Source organism: Salvelinus namaycush, chromosome 3 (assembly GCF_016432855.1).
Source record: "Salvelinus namaycush isolate Seneca chromosome 3, SaNama_1.0, whole genome shotgun sequence".
Classification (NCBI taxonomy): domain Eukaryota; kingdom Metazoa; phylum Chordata; class Actinopteri; order Salmoniformes; family Salmonidae; genus Salvelinus; species Salvelinus namaycush.
In genome coordinates, this window is record NC_052309.1 from 16374726 (window position 1) to 16388062 (window position 13337).

The 13337-nt window shown below is 42.3% G+C and overlaps 1 protein-coding gene across 1 annotated transcript; it reads right to left on the reverse strand.

The window, feature by feature from the left end:
- Positions 1-1229: 1229 nt before the first annotated feature.
- On the reverse strand, positions 1230-4245 carry LOC120045010 (glycolipid transfer protein-like). The gene is made up of 5 exons (XM_038989817.1): positions 4021-4245; positions 3034-3092; positions 2795-2928; positions 2380-2530; positions 1230-2140 (listed from the first exon to the last, which is right to left on the reverse strand). The coding sequence occupies exons 1-5, from the start codon at positions 4121-4123 to the stop codon at positions 1958-1960; spliced, it is 630 nt and encodes a 209-aa protein (XP_038845745.1). The 5' UTR covers positions 4124-4245; the 3' UTR covers positions 1230-1957.
- Between the last annotated feature and the right edge of the window lie 9092 nt (positions 4246-13337).

Here is a 13337-nt window from a genome sequence, read left to right on the forward strand (position 1 = left end):
TTTTAAGATCATATACCCACGTGGGTGATTGACAGGTGAACTGAGGTCTACACTCCAGTCCAGTTGGTTGTGGTAATGCACCTTAAAGTTGGTTGCCAACCGCCATACAGTATAAAGTCCAAAGAAGAAGTCTGAAGGAGGAGAGATTACTAGACAACAAACTTTTACCGTTAATTGTCAGAGTAGAGGACCTTGTGCATTTCAGGTAAAATAACAACCCAATGCTTATATCCCAGGACAAATTAGCTAGCAACAGCATGCTAGCTAGCTAAATTGCCATAAATGTTTAATGCTTTTTGACCTGTCCCCAAATTAATATAGTTGGTTCAAAGTGTGTCCTGATCGCATATGGTGTGGGGGGACAAAATCAACATGCGCACGATAACAGCTCGTTGATGAGTGAGGTCGAAGGAGAATGGCAAGAATTGTGCAAACTAACCGGCGGGCCACAAACAGACAAATAATGGTACAGTACAACAGTGGTGTGCAGAATGGCATCTCGGAAGTCACAACTCATCGATCCTTGTCACGGATGGGCTATTGCAGCAGATGACCACACTGGGAGTAATGTGCAGTTCTATGAAAGTGCAGGGTGCATCGTCCTTGGATGAATAGTAAACAGTGCCTAGTCCATGAATGAGGAGATCATTGTGAACGGTTGGTAAGGGCCACGGCATGGGGGAAGAAGCTGTTCAGGTGGTGGGATGTTTTGGTCGTGATTGACCTGAAAAATCACTTCAATGTTATCAATGCACATAATCATATTCCAGGTATACATACAGGACAAACACAAGCGTGTATCTCACAAATAAATAATTAGATTGCATTGACCATGCTCTTTGAACTGATTTGAGCCAATAAATGTTGTTCTTTTGATTCACCAGCACTATAGAACAACCAACAATTAGGAAATACAGTACTATTTCAGAAACAATACACTTTCTGAAGTAAAATAAAATGTTGCTATTACAGCAAGCTTTCAAAATCACATGAAGTACAACACCCCAATAGTGAATGAAACTGACATGTACATGTATGTGCCAAATACTGTTTGACATTGTCTAGCACTGCATTTGAGGATAGCTACTATTTATTTTTTGCTTACTATGACTGTGAGATGCAGTTGTCGCTCTTAGCTACCTTAAGATTAATACACTAACTGTTAGTCCCTCTGGATAAGAGCATCTGCTAAATGGCTAAAATGTGAAATGCAAAATGTGTCAAAAAAATTGAATGGATTGAAAATATGTATTTCAAAAAGACATGAAGGAAGTGCAACTCTACTCAACTAAAGATTCAGTTGTTCAAACAAACATGCAGAAGCCACAAACAAAACATCACACAATAGACAGCACTAAGCATTAAAACCACTAATGCTGGTTATAATCTCTAAAGGCACGGGGTAGTTAACTTCCCCTAGCTACAGGGCAGTGAGGGTACTATCTCACGTTTCAGGGCAGAGTTACAGTAGGGATTTCATGAGTCTTGTATCATCAGCAGAAACACTCTTCCCTCCCACAGAGAGATACAGTACTAGAATAACACTGACCAGCTCTCTGGGTATCACTTCTAAATGTCTCTTACCTGATGGTGGATCATGTGTAACTGCAGCAGACCGCTTAATAGGCTTACGCAACAAGAGTTGTGCTAGACCTGTACCATTCCTGCAATTTTTACATTTCTTGAATTTATAAAAGACTCAACACGGAATATGCCACTTTCCATCCAATAGCAACTCACCTGGGGCCAAACTGTCAACATTCAGTAGGTAGGGACTTAAAAGGAGGGACATGAAATTAATAATACAAATGGTGATACGAATAAAAACAGCGTCTTTGAAATAAAGTCCTCAATTCTCATAAGCTGGAATGTTCCATAACCTGAGAGAAAGGATGAAAAATAGAAGACTGAAAGAAAATAACATGCAGGATGCTGCTGTGGTCCAGTATGGCGGACATCAAACACTATAGTCCAGCTCTGCATTCAGCGTTGTATACATCTCATAGATTGCATCCACTGTGGCCGTGTAGTTGATGAGGAACTGGCGTACACTAGCCATGCAGTCCTCCTCTCTGACCTCTTGACCTTTTGACAGGGCCTTTATAAAGTCTGACTTATAGGGTGCTGCAAGCAACGCCGCCTGGAGGGGACAAGGAGAAATCCAGTTGTTACATAGTTACAACACCTTGGCTGGGCAGTTCATCTACATTCAAATTCAATCCGTCGTTTTCAGTTATTACATGTAGAAATGAAGTTCAATATGAAATCAATACATTCAGAGGTGCTTGAGAACCAGGGTTAAGTAGAACACCAAGTCACAAGTAAAAGGCTAGGAGGTCAAGACTATGCTACCACATGACTCTAGTCACATGGTCTCACCTTAAATATCTTCTGCACTAGCCAGCCGTGGTATTTCTTTAGGGCCTGGTCGTAGGCTTTGGTGATGTTGACACGGATGAGGTTAGGGTTGTTCTCGTCTTTCTCTCCGTCTGCCAAGCTCTGCAGCAGGACCTGGATGAAACGGAGGCCTCTGCGGGAAAGAGGACAATCAGCTTAACTCATTTGATTTCAGTCACAACATTATTTATGACGTGCAGATCTCTATCTAGAAATAAGAACACAATTTCACAGCCTCTAGTCAGCCCAATTCTGATCTTTTGACCAACCACATCAGATATTTTTCAGAACTGATCTGATTGGTCAAAAGACCAATTAGTGAAAGAAAATATCAGAATTGGGCTACCACTGTAAACACAGCCTTAAACACATTCAGGTGAGATGATTCTGAGCTCACCTCTTCAGCCACATCAGGGCCAAGGTAGCTCCCACTTTGGGCCACTCTGTGCCGTATGCCTCCTTCTCTGACTCCACCATCTGCTGTAGTGTTGCATACTTGGCAGGGTCCTTGTCATACACACTTCTGATTTTCTGGAAGGAAAATATTACCAACAAAATGTATAGACGTAGGCATTTGTTGCTGTAGGGTTACTCTTATTTTAAGGCACAATTAGAGGGTGTGGAAAACATACTTACTGTTATATTGCCACTGATGTCTGATTTGATAGGAACAAATACTTTTGACCCCAGGCAGTCTGGAAAGAAGAAAGAGAGGGACAAAACATTGGATTGAAATGCAACCAAGCAGTTATGAGTAAATGCAGACACAGCATCTTGGATGTAGCCGGAGGAACATCCTTGGGGGAGGAAAGAATAGAATAGAAATGACCCTTATTCTCCCACAATGCTTATGTGAATTATATGAAAGTTTCTTGTTGGGCAATCAATAGAGAAAAGGGTCCATTCAAGTCTAAAGTCACAAGGAGGCCAATGCAGCAGGCAGTGTGGGAGGAGAGAGAGAAGAGCTACAGCAGCTGCATACTAATTCACATGGCCCCTCTTGCCCTTTGGTTTCACCACCTCAATACTTCCTTGGTTTTAAAATCAGATTATTACACTTTATGTTAAGACTATTTCTTAACATTTCCAAGATGTAAAAACAACATCGTGCAAGGTTGTTACCACACAGACACTAGCGCATTTAAATCCCAAAATGAGCCTATGATTGAGCCATCCACAAAGAGTTTATTTGCGGATCATTCAAAATGTAATAATCGGTTATTATGGTAGGCCTACTATATTCGTTTGGGTGATGGTCATCTTTATGCAACTCTGTCGTTAACAAAGCGATTATAACGGCGCTGTACTCACTCAACGTCATATGTTGTTTATTCAACAAGGTCAATGGCACTGTCTAGCCAACTTTGTCAAACCTGTGTTGGTTTCTTAGACAAAATACACATTTAAGTTGATTGTTTTTAATTTAGTTCAGTCTATTTCTAAATGTTGTTATAGGGGAAGACAATAATGAAAAGTGAAACAAAAAGAAATTGAAGTGACGACATTTTCTAAGGTATCGGTGACGATGAGACAACTTGAGCACCTCTCCAGTTTCATGAAGACCAATGAATGTGATAGGCTACAGGTCGTCTACCGACCGTTCAGGTGTACTTCTGTACTCACCAAAAAAAGGCGGAAGATATGCCACTGACTCCAGAAAGAACTTTGTATCCACTGATTTGTCGACTGGAAGTTCTCCAAATTGGTTATCCATTAAAAGTGACATCGTTTTCTGAAATTATATGTGACTAACTACAGAATGATAACGACTGCTGTCTGTGAATAATAAACCCGGAACTGTCTTCCGTGTTCACTGTCTTCTACGCCTACGGCAAGGCAACTGTATACTCTGGCAATGCACACTGACTTGGCAGGGGGCGCGCCCTGATCATTTCACGTCATCAACAGGTGTTAGAAAGTGAAAGAAAATATGTTTGAGTGAGACACGCCAGTGCCTTTTGGGGGGCATGTGCTGAGTGAAAAAAGGGCACCCCTAAAATGTTTTTACTGCAACCGCGGTCATAGACTCTTGAGCAAGTATTACAAAAAGAGTGGAAAGCAGCACAATCTGATGAGTAAAGTATTTTGCCAAACTATTTTGAAATGGAATAATTGCTGCACGTATTAACAATGACCAAAACAATTCCAGTACAAATTGATTGTAAGAAATACTGTAGACTATCATTACTATATTGAACCCAACTGAACTCCATTTGTTGCCACTATCATGCATCCCAGTGGTTTTCAAACTTTTTGAAACCCCGGGCAAGCTCATGCACGTGTGCACACTCGAACATGCATGCAGAACCGCTGCCATAAACAGTGATGCATTTTCAAAACGCTAGATAGGCTACAGAAATAAACTGCATTTTACACCTGCAATTGAAGCTGAATGTCATTAATGTTCGGGTATGAACGTTATTTATAATAAGGGTTACATGGAGAAAATATGACCTCTCTGAGCAGAGTATGACCTCTCTGAGCAAAAAAATATTTTACCTCCCTGAACCCTTTAAAAAAAAACAAGTGACCCTCCCCAATACCCCAAATAATAATTGAAACAAAGTGGATAGCAGAGAACATTCTACAGTTCACATATTCACTTCTTGCACTGAGCAAGCCTTAACATGCTGACCAGACCGGACACGTCGTGTGCGCGAGCGTCGCAAAATAAATTTAGAAATCCATGTTATTCAATTATTGCACCCACACTGCTCGCACGAGCCAACGAGCGTCTGCGACGCAAAGGGCTAAAATAGAACTCATTCCTATATCTGACGCAGATCGCGCTGCAAGTCCGGCCTCTCCCATCTCCTCATTGGTTTATAGAAGCAGGTACCCACGTGCCATCTCCTCATTGGTTATACCCACGTGGGTGATTGAAAGATGAACTGTTTTGCCGGTAGTCGTGGTAATACAATGAAAGTTTAGATCCGATCACCATATAAATTAAACGATGAAAAAGCCTGGAAGGAGGAGAGATGACTAGAAACGATTCGGTTGGCTGTTTTATGTGTGAATTAATTGTCGGAGTAGAGGTCCTTGTGCATTTCAGGTAAAATAACAACTCAATGTTTATATCCCAGGACAAATTAGCTAGCAACAGCAAGCTAGCTAAATAGGACAAATGAACGTTAGCTAGCAAGTGCAAGCTAACTAGCTAAATTGCCATACATGTTTAATGCTTTTCGACCTGTCCCCAAATTAATGTCATTGGTTCAGAGTTTGTTTTGATATTTTAACCTGCGTGTCGTGATCGCATTTGGTGTGGGGGGGCAAAATACATTTATGCACGATAACGCACGATGGCGCACGCGCGCAGCCGGTTTGGGTTCCGTAGATATGCAGTTTTAAAAACGGTTCTTCGTTCTACTAATAGTGGTGGAAAGATCTAATTTATAGTAAAAGCATTGCATGAATCTATCATCATATTTGCAGGTCAGAGAAAAAATAGCTTTTTATAAAAATGTTGTGCATTTTACATCATTTTACATATTACGGGATAATGGACAGAGAGAAAGGCCTATGTGTTAATTTTATCACATTTCTCCAATGCCAAATCAGCGTGTCCAGTTTGCAACGGAATTGTCCCTGTTTGCAAATAATTACATCTGAGAAGTCATTAGGAATTGAGCATGGTACTTTCAAAATGGGTTGTAAGTGGGCTATCTGGTGTGAATATGGTCACGGATTGTCTCTGGGTGTCCACAAGTTACCACAGCCACAATGTAAAAATTGGCTATATCTAAAAAAATTATGATTAATTTAAGGTTAGGGTTAGGTTTAAAATCAGATTTTTCAACCTCAACTGGCAGTTTCATTAAATAGTACCCGCAAAACACCAGTCTCAACGTCAACAGTGAAGAGGCGACTTCAGGATGCAGGCCTTCTAGGCAGAGTTCCTCTGTCCAGTGTCTGTGTTCTTTTGCCCATCTTAATCTTTTATTGGCCAGTCTGAGATATGGCTTTTTCTTTGCAACTCTGTCTAGAAGGCCAGCATCCCGTAGTCACCTCTTCACTGTTGACGTTGAGACTGGTGTTTTGCAGGTACTATTTAATGAAGCTGCCAGTTGAGGACTTGTGAAGCGTCTGTTTCTCAAACTAGATACTCTAATGTACTTGTCCTCTTGCTCAGTTGTACACCGGGGCCTCCCACTCCTCTTTCTATTCTGGTTAGAGCCAGTTTGCGCTGTTCTGTGAAGGGAGTAGTACAGCGTCGTATGAGATCTTCAGTTTCTTGGCAATTTCTCACATGGAATAGCCTTCATTTCTCAGAACAATAATAGACTGGCGAGATTCAGAAGAAAGGTCTTTGCTTCTGGCCATTTTGAGCCTGTAAATTTGCTTTTCTTTCAAAAACAAGGACATTTGTTGCGGGTGTGTGCATGAGCGAGTACATGTGTGCTAAAGGGCAGAGAATCAGAGCAGGTGGTCAGTCCATTTCAAGTGTTCAACAGTCTGATGGCTTGTTGGTATCAGACCTAATGCTCCGATACCATCTGCCTGACTGGCGTGTGTGGGGTCCTTGATGATGCTGCGTGCCTTCCTCAGACACCGTTTCATGTAGATGTGCTGGATGGGTGGGTGTACTGTCCCAATGATGTACTGGGCCATCTTCATCAACCACTGGAGGGCCTTGCGGTCATGGATGGAGAAATTCCCGTACCAGGCCGTGATGCAACTGGTCAGGGCACTCTCGATGGTTCAGCAGTAGTATTTGGAGAGGACCTGGGGGGTGCGGCATGCCACATTTCTTCAGGCATCTTAGAAAGTAGAGACGCTGTTGCGCCCTCTTGACAAGAGTGTGGTTTTGTTAGTCCCTGACAAGTCCTTGTTGATGTGGACGCCTAAGAACTTAAAACTTAAAACTTTCTCTACCGAAGTCCTGTTTATGTGGATCGGGGCATGTTCCCTCTGCTTCCTGAAGTCAACAATCAACTCCTTTGTTTTGCTAATGTTGATGGAGAGGTTGTTGTCATGACACCACGATACCAGTTCACTTACCTCCTCCCTATAGGCTGACTCATCGTGGTTGGTTATCAGCCCTACAACTGTGGTGTCGTCAGCAAACTTGATGGAGTTGGTTTCGTACAAAGCCACGTCGTGGGTGAACAGGGAGTACAGCAGAGAGTCAGTGTTGAGAAGGTGTTGTTGCCAATCCTCACAGCCTGTGGTCTGCCCATCAGGAAGTCAAGGATCCAGTTGCAGAGGGAGGTGTCCACACCCAGGGCTCTGAGCTTGGTGTCGAGTTTGGAGAGAGCAATAGTGTTGAATGCTGAACTGTACTCAATGAACAGCATTCTCACATACAGTGCCTTCAGAAAGTATTCACACCCCTTGACTTATTACACATTTTGTTGTGTTACAGCCTGAATATTTTTTTAAACGCACAATACCCTATAATGACAAAGTGAAAACATGTTTTTAGAAATTTTTGCAAATCTATTGAAAATTAAATACAGAAACATCTAATTTACATAAGTATTCACACCCCTGAGTCAATACATGTTAGAATCACCTTTGGCAGCAATACAGCTGTGAGTCTTTCTTTTGCACAACTGGATTGTGCAATATTTGCACATTATTCATTTTATAATTCTTAAAGCTCAGTCAAGATCGTTGTTGATCATTGTTATACAGCCATTTTCAAGCCTTGCCATAGAATTTCAAGCCGATTTACGTCAAAACTGTAACTACGCCTCCCAGGAACATTCAATGTTATCTTAGTAAGCAAGTCCAGTGTATATTTGGTTTTAGGTTATTGTCCTGCTGAAATTAGAATTTGTCTCCCTGTGTCTGTTGGAAAGCAGACTGAAGCAGGCTTTCCTCTAGGATTTTGCCTGTGCTTATCTCTATTCCGCTTCTTTTTATCATAAAAAATGCCCTATTTCTTGCTGATGACTGGCATACCCACAACATGATGCAGCCCCCATCATGCTTGAAAATATGAAGAGTGGTACTCAGTGATGTGTTGTGTTGGATTTGCCCCAAACATAACACTTTGTATTCAGGACATAAAGTCAATATCTTTGCCACATTTTTTGCAGTTTTACTTTAGTGCCTTATTGAAAACAGGATGCATGTTTTGGAATATTTTTTATTCTGTACAGGCTTCCTTCTTTTCACACTGTCATTTACAGTAGGTTAGTATTGTGGAGTAACTACAAGGTTGTTGATCCATTCTCAATTTTATCCTATCACAGCCATTAAACTCTGTAACTGTTTTAAAGTTACCATTGACCTCATAGTGAAATCCCTGAGCGGTTTCCTTCCTCTCTGGCAACTGGCTCATTCATCTCCCTCCTCTCCCCTATAACTATTCCCCAGATCGTTGCTGTAAATGAGAATGTGTTCTCAGTCAACTTACTTGGTAAAATAAGGGTTAAATACAATTAAAATGTAACTGTTAGGAAGGACACCTGTATCTTTGTAGTGACTGGGTGTATTGATACACCATCCAAAGTGTAATTAATAACTTCACCATGCTCAAAGGAATATTCAATGTCTGCTTATTTTTTTTTACCCATCTACCAATAGGTGCGCTTCTTTGTGAGGCATTGGAAAACCTCCCTGGTCTTTGTGGTTGAATCTGTGTTTGATATTCACCGCTCGACTGAGGGACTGTACAGATAATTGTATGTGTGGGATACAGAGATAAGGTAGTCATTCAAAAATCATGTTAAACACCATTATTGCACACAGAGTGAGTCCATGCAACTTTCGTTACTTGTTAAGAACATTTTTACTCGTGAACTTATTTAGGCTTGCCATAACAAAGGGGTTAAATACATATTGACTCAAGAGTGGGTACAGTGTGCCTGGTATGCTGGCCTTGATGTGGGCCATGAACAGCCTCCCGAAGCCTTCATGATGACTGAGGTGAGCGCCATGGGGCAATAGTCATTTGGGCATGTCACCTTGTTTTTCTTGGGCACTGGGATGATGTTGTCTCCTTAAAGCAGGTGGGGACTGCAGCCTGGGACAGGGACAGATTGAAGATGTGCAAGAAGACGCCCGCAAGCTGGTTAACACACACTCTGAGGACGCGGCCAGGGATGCTATCTGGGCCGGCGGCTTGGTGAGTGTTCACTCAGAGTTTTCCTAACGTCAGCCTCGGAAAATGAAAGCACCCGGTCGTCCGGAGCAGCAAGACTCTTCCTGTTTGGCTCGGTTGTCTGCCTCGAAGCGAGCATAGAATGGGTTAAACTCGTCTGGGAGGGAGGCTTAGGTGGGCACCGCACAGCTGGATTTGCCTTTGTATTCTGTGATAGTCTGTAGTCCTTGCCAAATGCAATGCAAGTCTGAGTTGTGGAACATAAATTCAAGTTTGAGTCTGTATTGTCTTTTTGCGCCCCTAATGGATTTTTTTTTTTTTTTGCAGAGTTCCTACCTGCTTGCCTTGTACGCGTCGCGTGCCAGAGTCATCAAGGTTCGTTCTGCTGACATGAATGCTGCAGTACTGGCTCTCAGCATTGTACGGATATCTCCATTAATCCAGGGTTTTTGGTTGGGGTATGTCCGGATTGTTATTGTGGGTACATCATCATCAACACATTTCCTAATGGAGCCTGTGACTGACGATGTGTATTCCACATGAACGGTTAATATGATGGCTGCCATTTTGGTTGCAGAAAGCTGATGAATTGTTCAGGAATCGCTTGGGAAATGATTCGAGATTCACATGCTGTAATATGTTGGGGATTTTTTTGAGTGGAATCGAACAAACTTGAGTAGAACCGATTTAAGGATTCAATTATTTTTGGAGGAATTTATAGATTTTTTTATTTTATAAAGGTTGTTGTAGTTTCGTAAAATAAAAAAACTTAAACTAACCCAAATGAAACAGAAATTTTAAACTTTTTTTTGAAACAAATAAAATAAATACCATGTTCAATTATTGAGCTGGCTAAACTCAGCTTGTTAGAACAGACTGACCAGATACATTTAAATGACATGATCTTGAATTTATTCTGAAATCTGAATGGTTAAAAAATATAAATATTTTCAAATGAAAAAAAAGCGATTGAGGTTACTGTATGTCAACTAGAGCCCATTAAAATGGTAAAGGGTCCATTTGGCTACATTTACACAGGCAACCAATTCTGATCTTTTACCCAATTATTGGCAAAAGAGCTGATCTGATTGGTCAGACCAATTAGTGGAAAATATTATCAGAATTGGGCTGCCTGTGTAAATGCAGCCATAGGGACCCATTTTGTAGCACACATGGGTTTGTCCATGTCTGGCCCAAAAGGTTAACCCAACTAGGTACCAGCTAAAATGACCATAAAGACCAACATGTTGCACTAGATCAGCAGCCTAAATACGTAATGTTTTTCTTGTCACAGCTACCTATGAACAGGCTCGGATCAAACTTAAAAATGGTAGAGATTTCTGATCTGCAGACGGACTCAGACATGGATGAAGAAGAGTCGACCTGACAGTAGTAACAGCGACAGCAGTACTACCCAAGGGGGGTGATTTCCCTATGAATACTGTCCAGGATGTGGAGGCGATGGAGCAAAATGTACTCGACACAGCTTTCCTGAATGGAAAAAACACCTTATAGTGTTTTGTTAATTACACTGTTAATACAAATCCCTAAAGTTGTGCATGTTAGCAATCAAGTTTTCAAGATAATTTTTGTCAAATACTATATCTGTTTGGGATTCTTGTGGTCAATTTGCAATGTAAAAATTATTTCTGACTATGTTCCTGCCCCCCGACCATCCGCTCAAGGAAATAAATAAATAAATATATATATCTCCTTCACTGCAGCCGAGGTGAGTAAAACATTTAAACGTGTTAACCCTCGCAAGGCTGCAGGCCCAGACGGCATTCCCAGCAGCGTCTTCAGAGCATGCGCAGACCAGCTGGCTGGTGTGTTTAAGGACATATTCAATCAATCCTTATCCCAGTCTGCTGTTCCCACATGCTTCAAGAGGGCCACCATTGTTCCTGTTCCCAAGAAAGCTAAGGTAACTGAGCTAAACGACTACCGCCCCGTAGCACTCACTTCCGTCATCATGAAGTGCTTTGAGAGACTAGTCAAGGACCATATCACCTCCACCCTACCTGACACCCTAGACCCACTCCAATTTGCTTACCAACCCAATAGGCCCACAGACGACGCAATCGCAACCACACTGCACAAACCCATCTGGACAAGAGGAATACCTATGTGAGAATGCTGTTCATCGACTACAGCTCAGCATTTAACACCATAGTACCCTCCAAACTCGTCATCAAGCTCGAGACCCTGGGTCTCGACCCCGCCCTGTGCAACTGGGTCCTGGACTTCCTGACGGGCCGCCCCCAGGTGGTGAGGGTAGGTAACAACATCTCCACCCCGCTGATCCTCAACACCGGGGCCCCACAAGGGTGCGTTCTGAGCCCTCTCCTGTACTCCCTGTTCACCCACGACTGCGTGGCCATGCACGCCTCCAACTCAATCATCAAGTTTGCGGACGACACTACAGTGGTAGGCTTGATTACCAACAACGACGAGGCGGCCTACAGGGAGGAGGTGAGGGCCCTCGGAGTGTGGTGTCAGGAAAATAACCTCACACTCAACGTCAACAAAACAAAGGAGATGATTGTGGACTTCAGGAAACAGCAGAGGGAGCACCCCCCTATCCACATCGACGGGACAGTAGTGGAGAAGGTGGAAAGTTTTAAGTTCCTCGGTGTACACATCACGGACAAACTGAATTGGTCCACCCACACAGACAGCGTTGTGAAGAAGGCGCAGCAGCGCCTCTTCAACCTCAGGAGGCTGAAGAAATTCGGCTTGTCACCAAAAGCACTCACAAACTTCTACAGATGCACAATCGAGAGCATCCTGTCGGGCTGTATCACCGCCTGGTACGGCAACTGCTCCGCCCACAACCGTAAGGCTCTCCAGAGGGTAGTGAGGTCTGCACAACGCATCACCGGGGGAAAACTACCCGCCCTCCAGGACACCTACACCACCCGATGTCACAGGAAGGCCATAAAGATCATCAAGGACAACAACCACCCAAGCCACTGCCTGTTCACCCCGCTATCATCCAGAAGGCGAGGTCAGTACAGGTGCATCAAAGCAGGGACCGAGAGACTGAAAAACAGCTTCTATCTCAAGGCCATCAGACTGTTAAACAGCCACCACTAACATTTAGTGGCCGCTGCCAACATACTGACTCAACTCCAGCCACTTTAATAATGGGAATTGATGGAAATTATGTAAAAATGTACCACTAGCCACTTTAAACAATGCCACTTAATATAATGTTTACATACCCTACATTACTCATCTCATATGTATATACTGTACTCTATATCATCTACTGCATCTTGCCATCTTTATGTAATACATGTATCACTAGCCACTTTAAACTATGCCACTTTATGTTTACATACCCTACATTACTCATCTCATATGTATATACTGTACTCTATACCATCTACTGCATCTTGCCTATGCCGTTCTGTACCATCACTCATTCATATATCTTTATGTACATATTCTTTATCCCTTTACACTTGTGTGTATAAGGTAGTAGTTGTGGAATTGTTAGGTTAGATTACTTGTTGGTTATTACTGCATTGTCGGAACTAGAAGCACAAGCATTTCGCTACACTCGCATTAACATCTGCTAACCATGTGTATGTGACAAATAAAATTTGATTTGATTTATATATATATAAAAAAAAGAAAAATTGTCCCTCGGCTGAATGTAATTGGGGTCCCCTGATGTAGGCGAACACAGCTAGTCAGGGTACCAGTCTGTTTAGCTATCATTCCACTCCTTGTCATGCTAAACATCTTATCGTATCTTTGGCATATGACACAGAGTACAAGTGGAATGTGTGAAGGTAAACAGACTGGTACCTTGGCCACACCACAGCACACAAACTGTAGCATAATAGTCAAGGTATTCATACATTTAACACAAACTGTA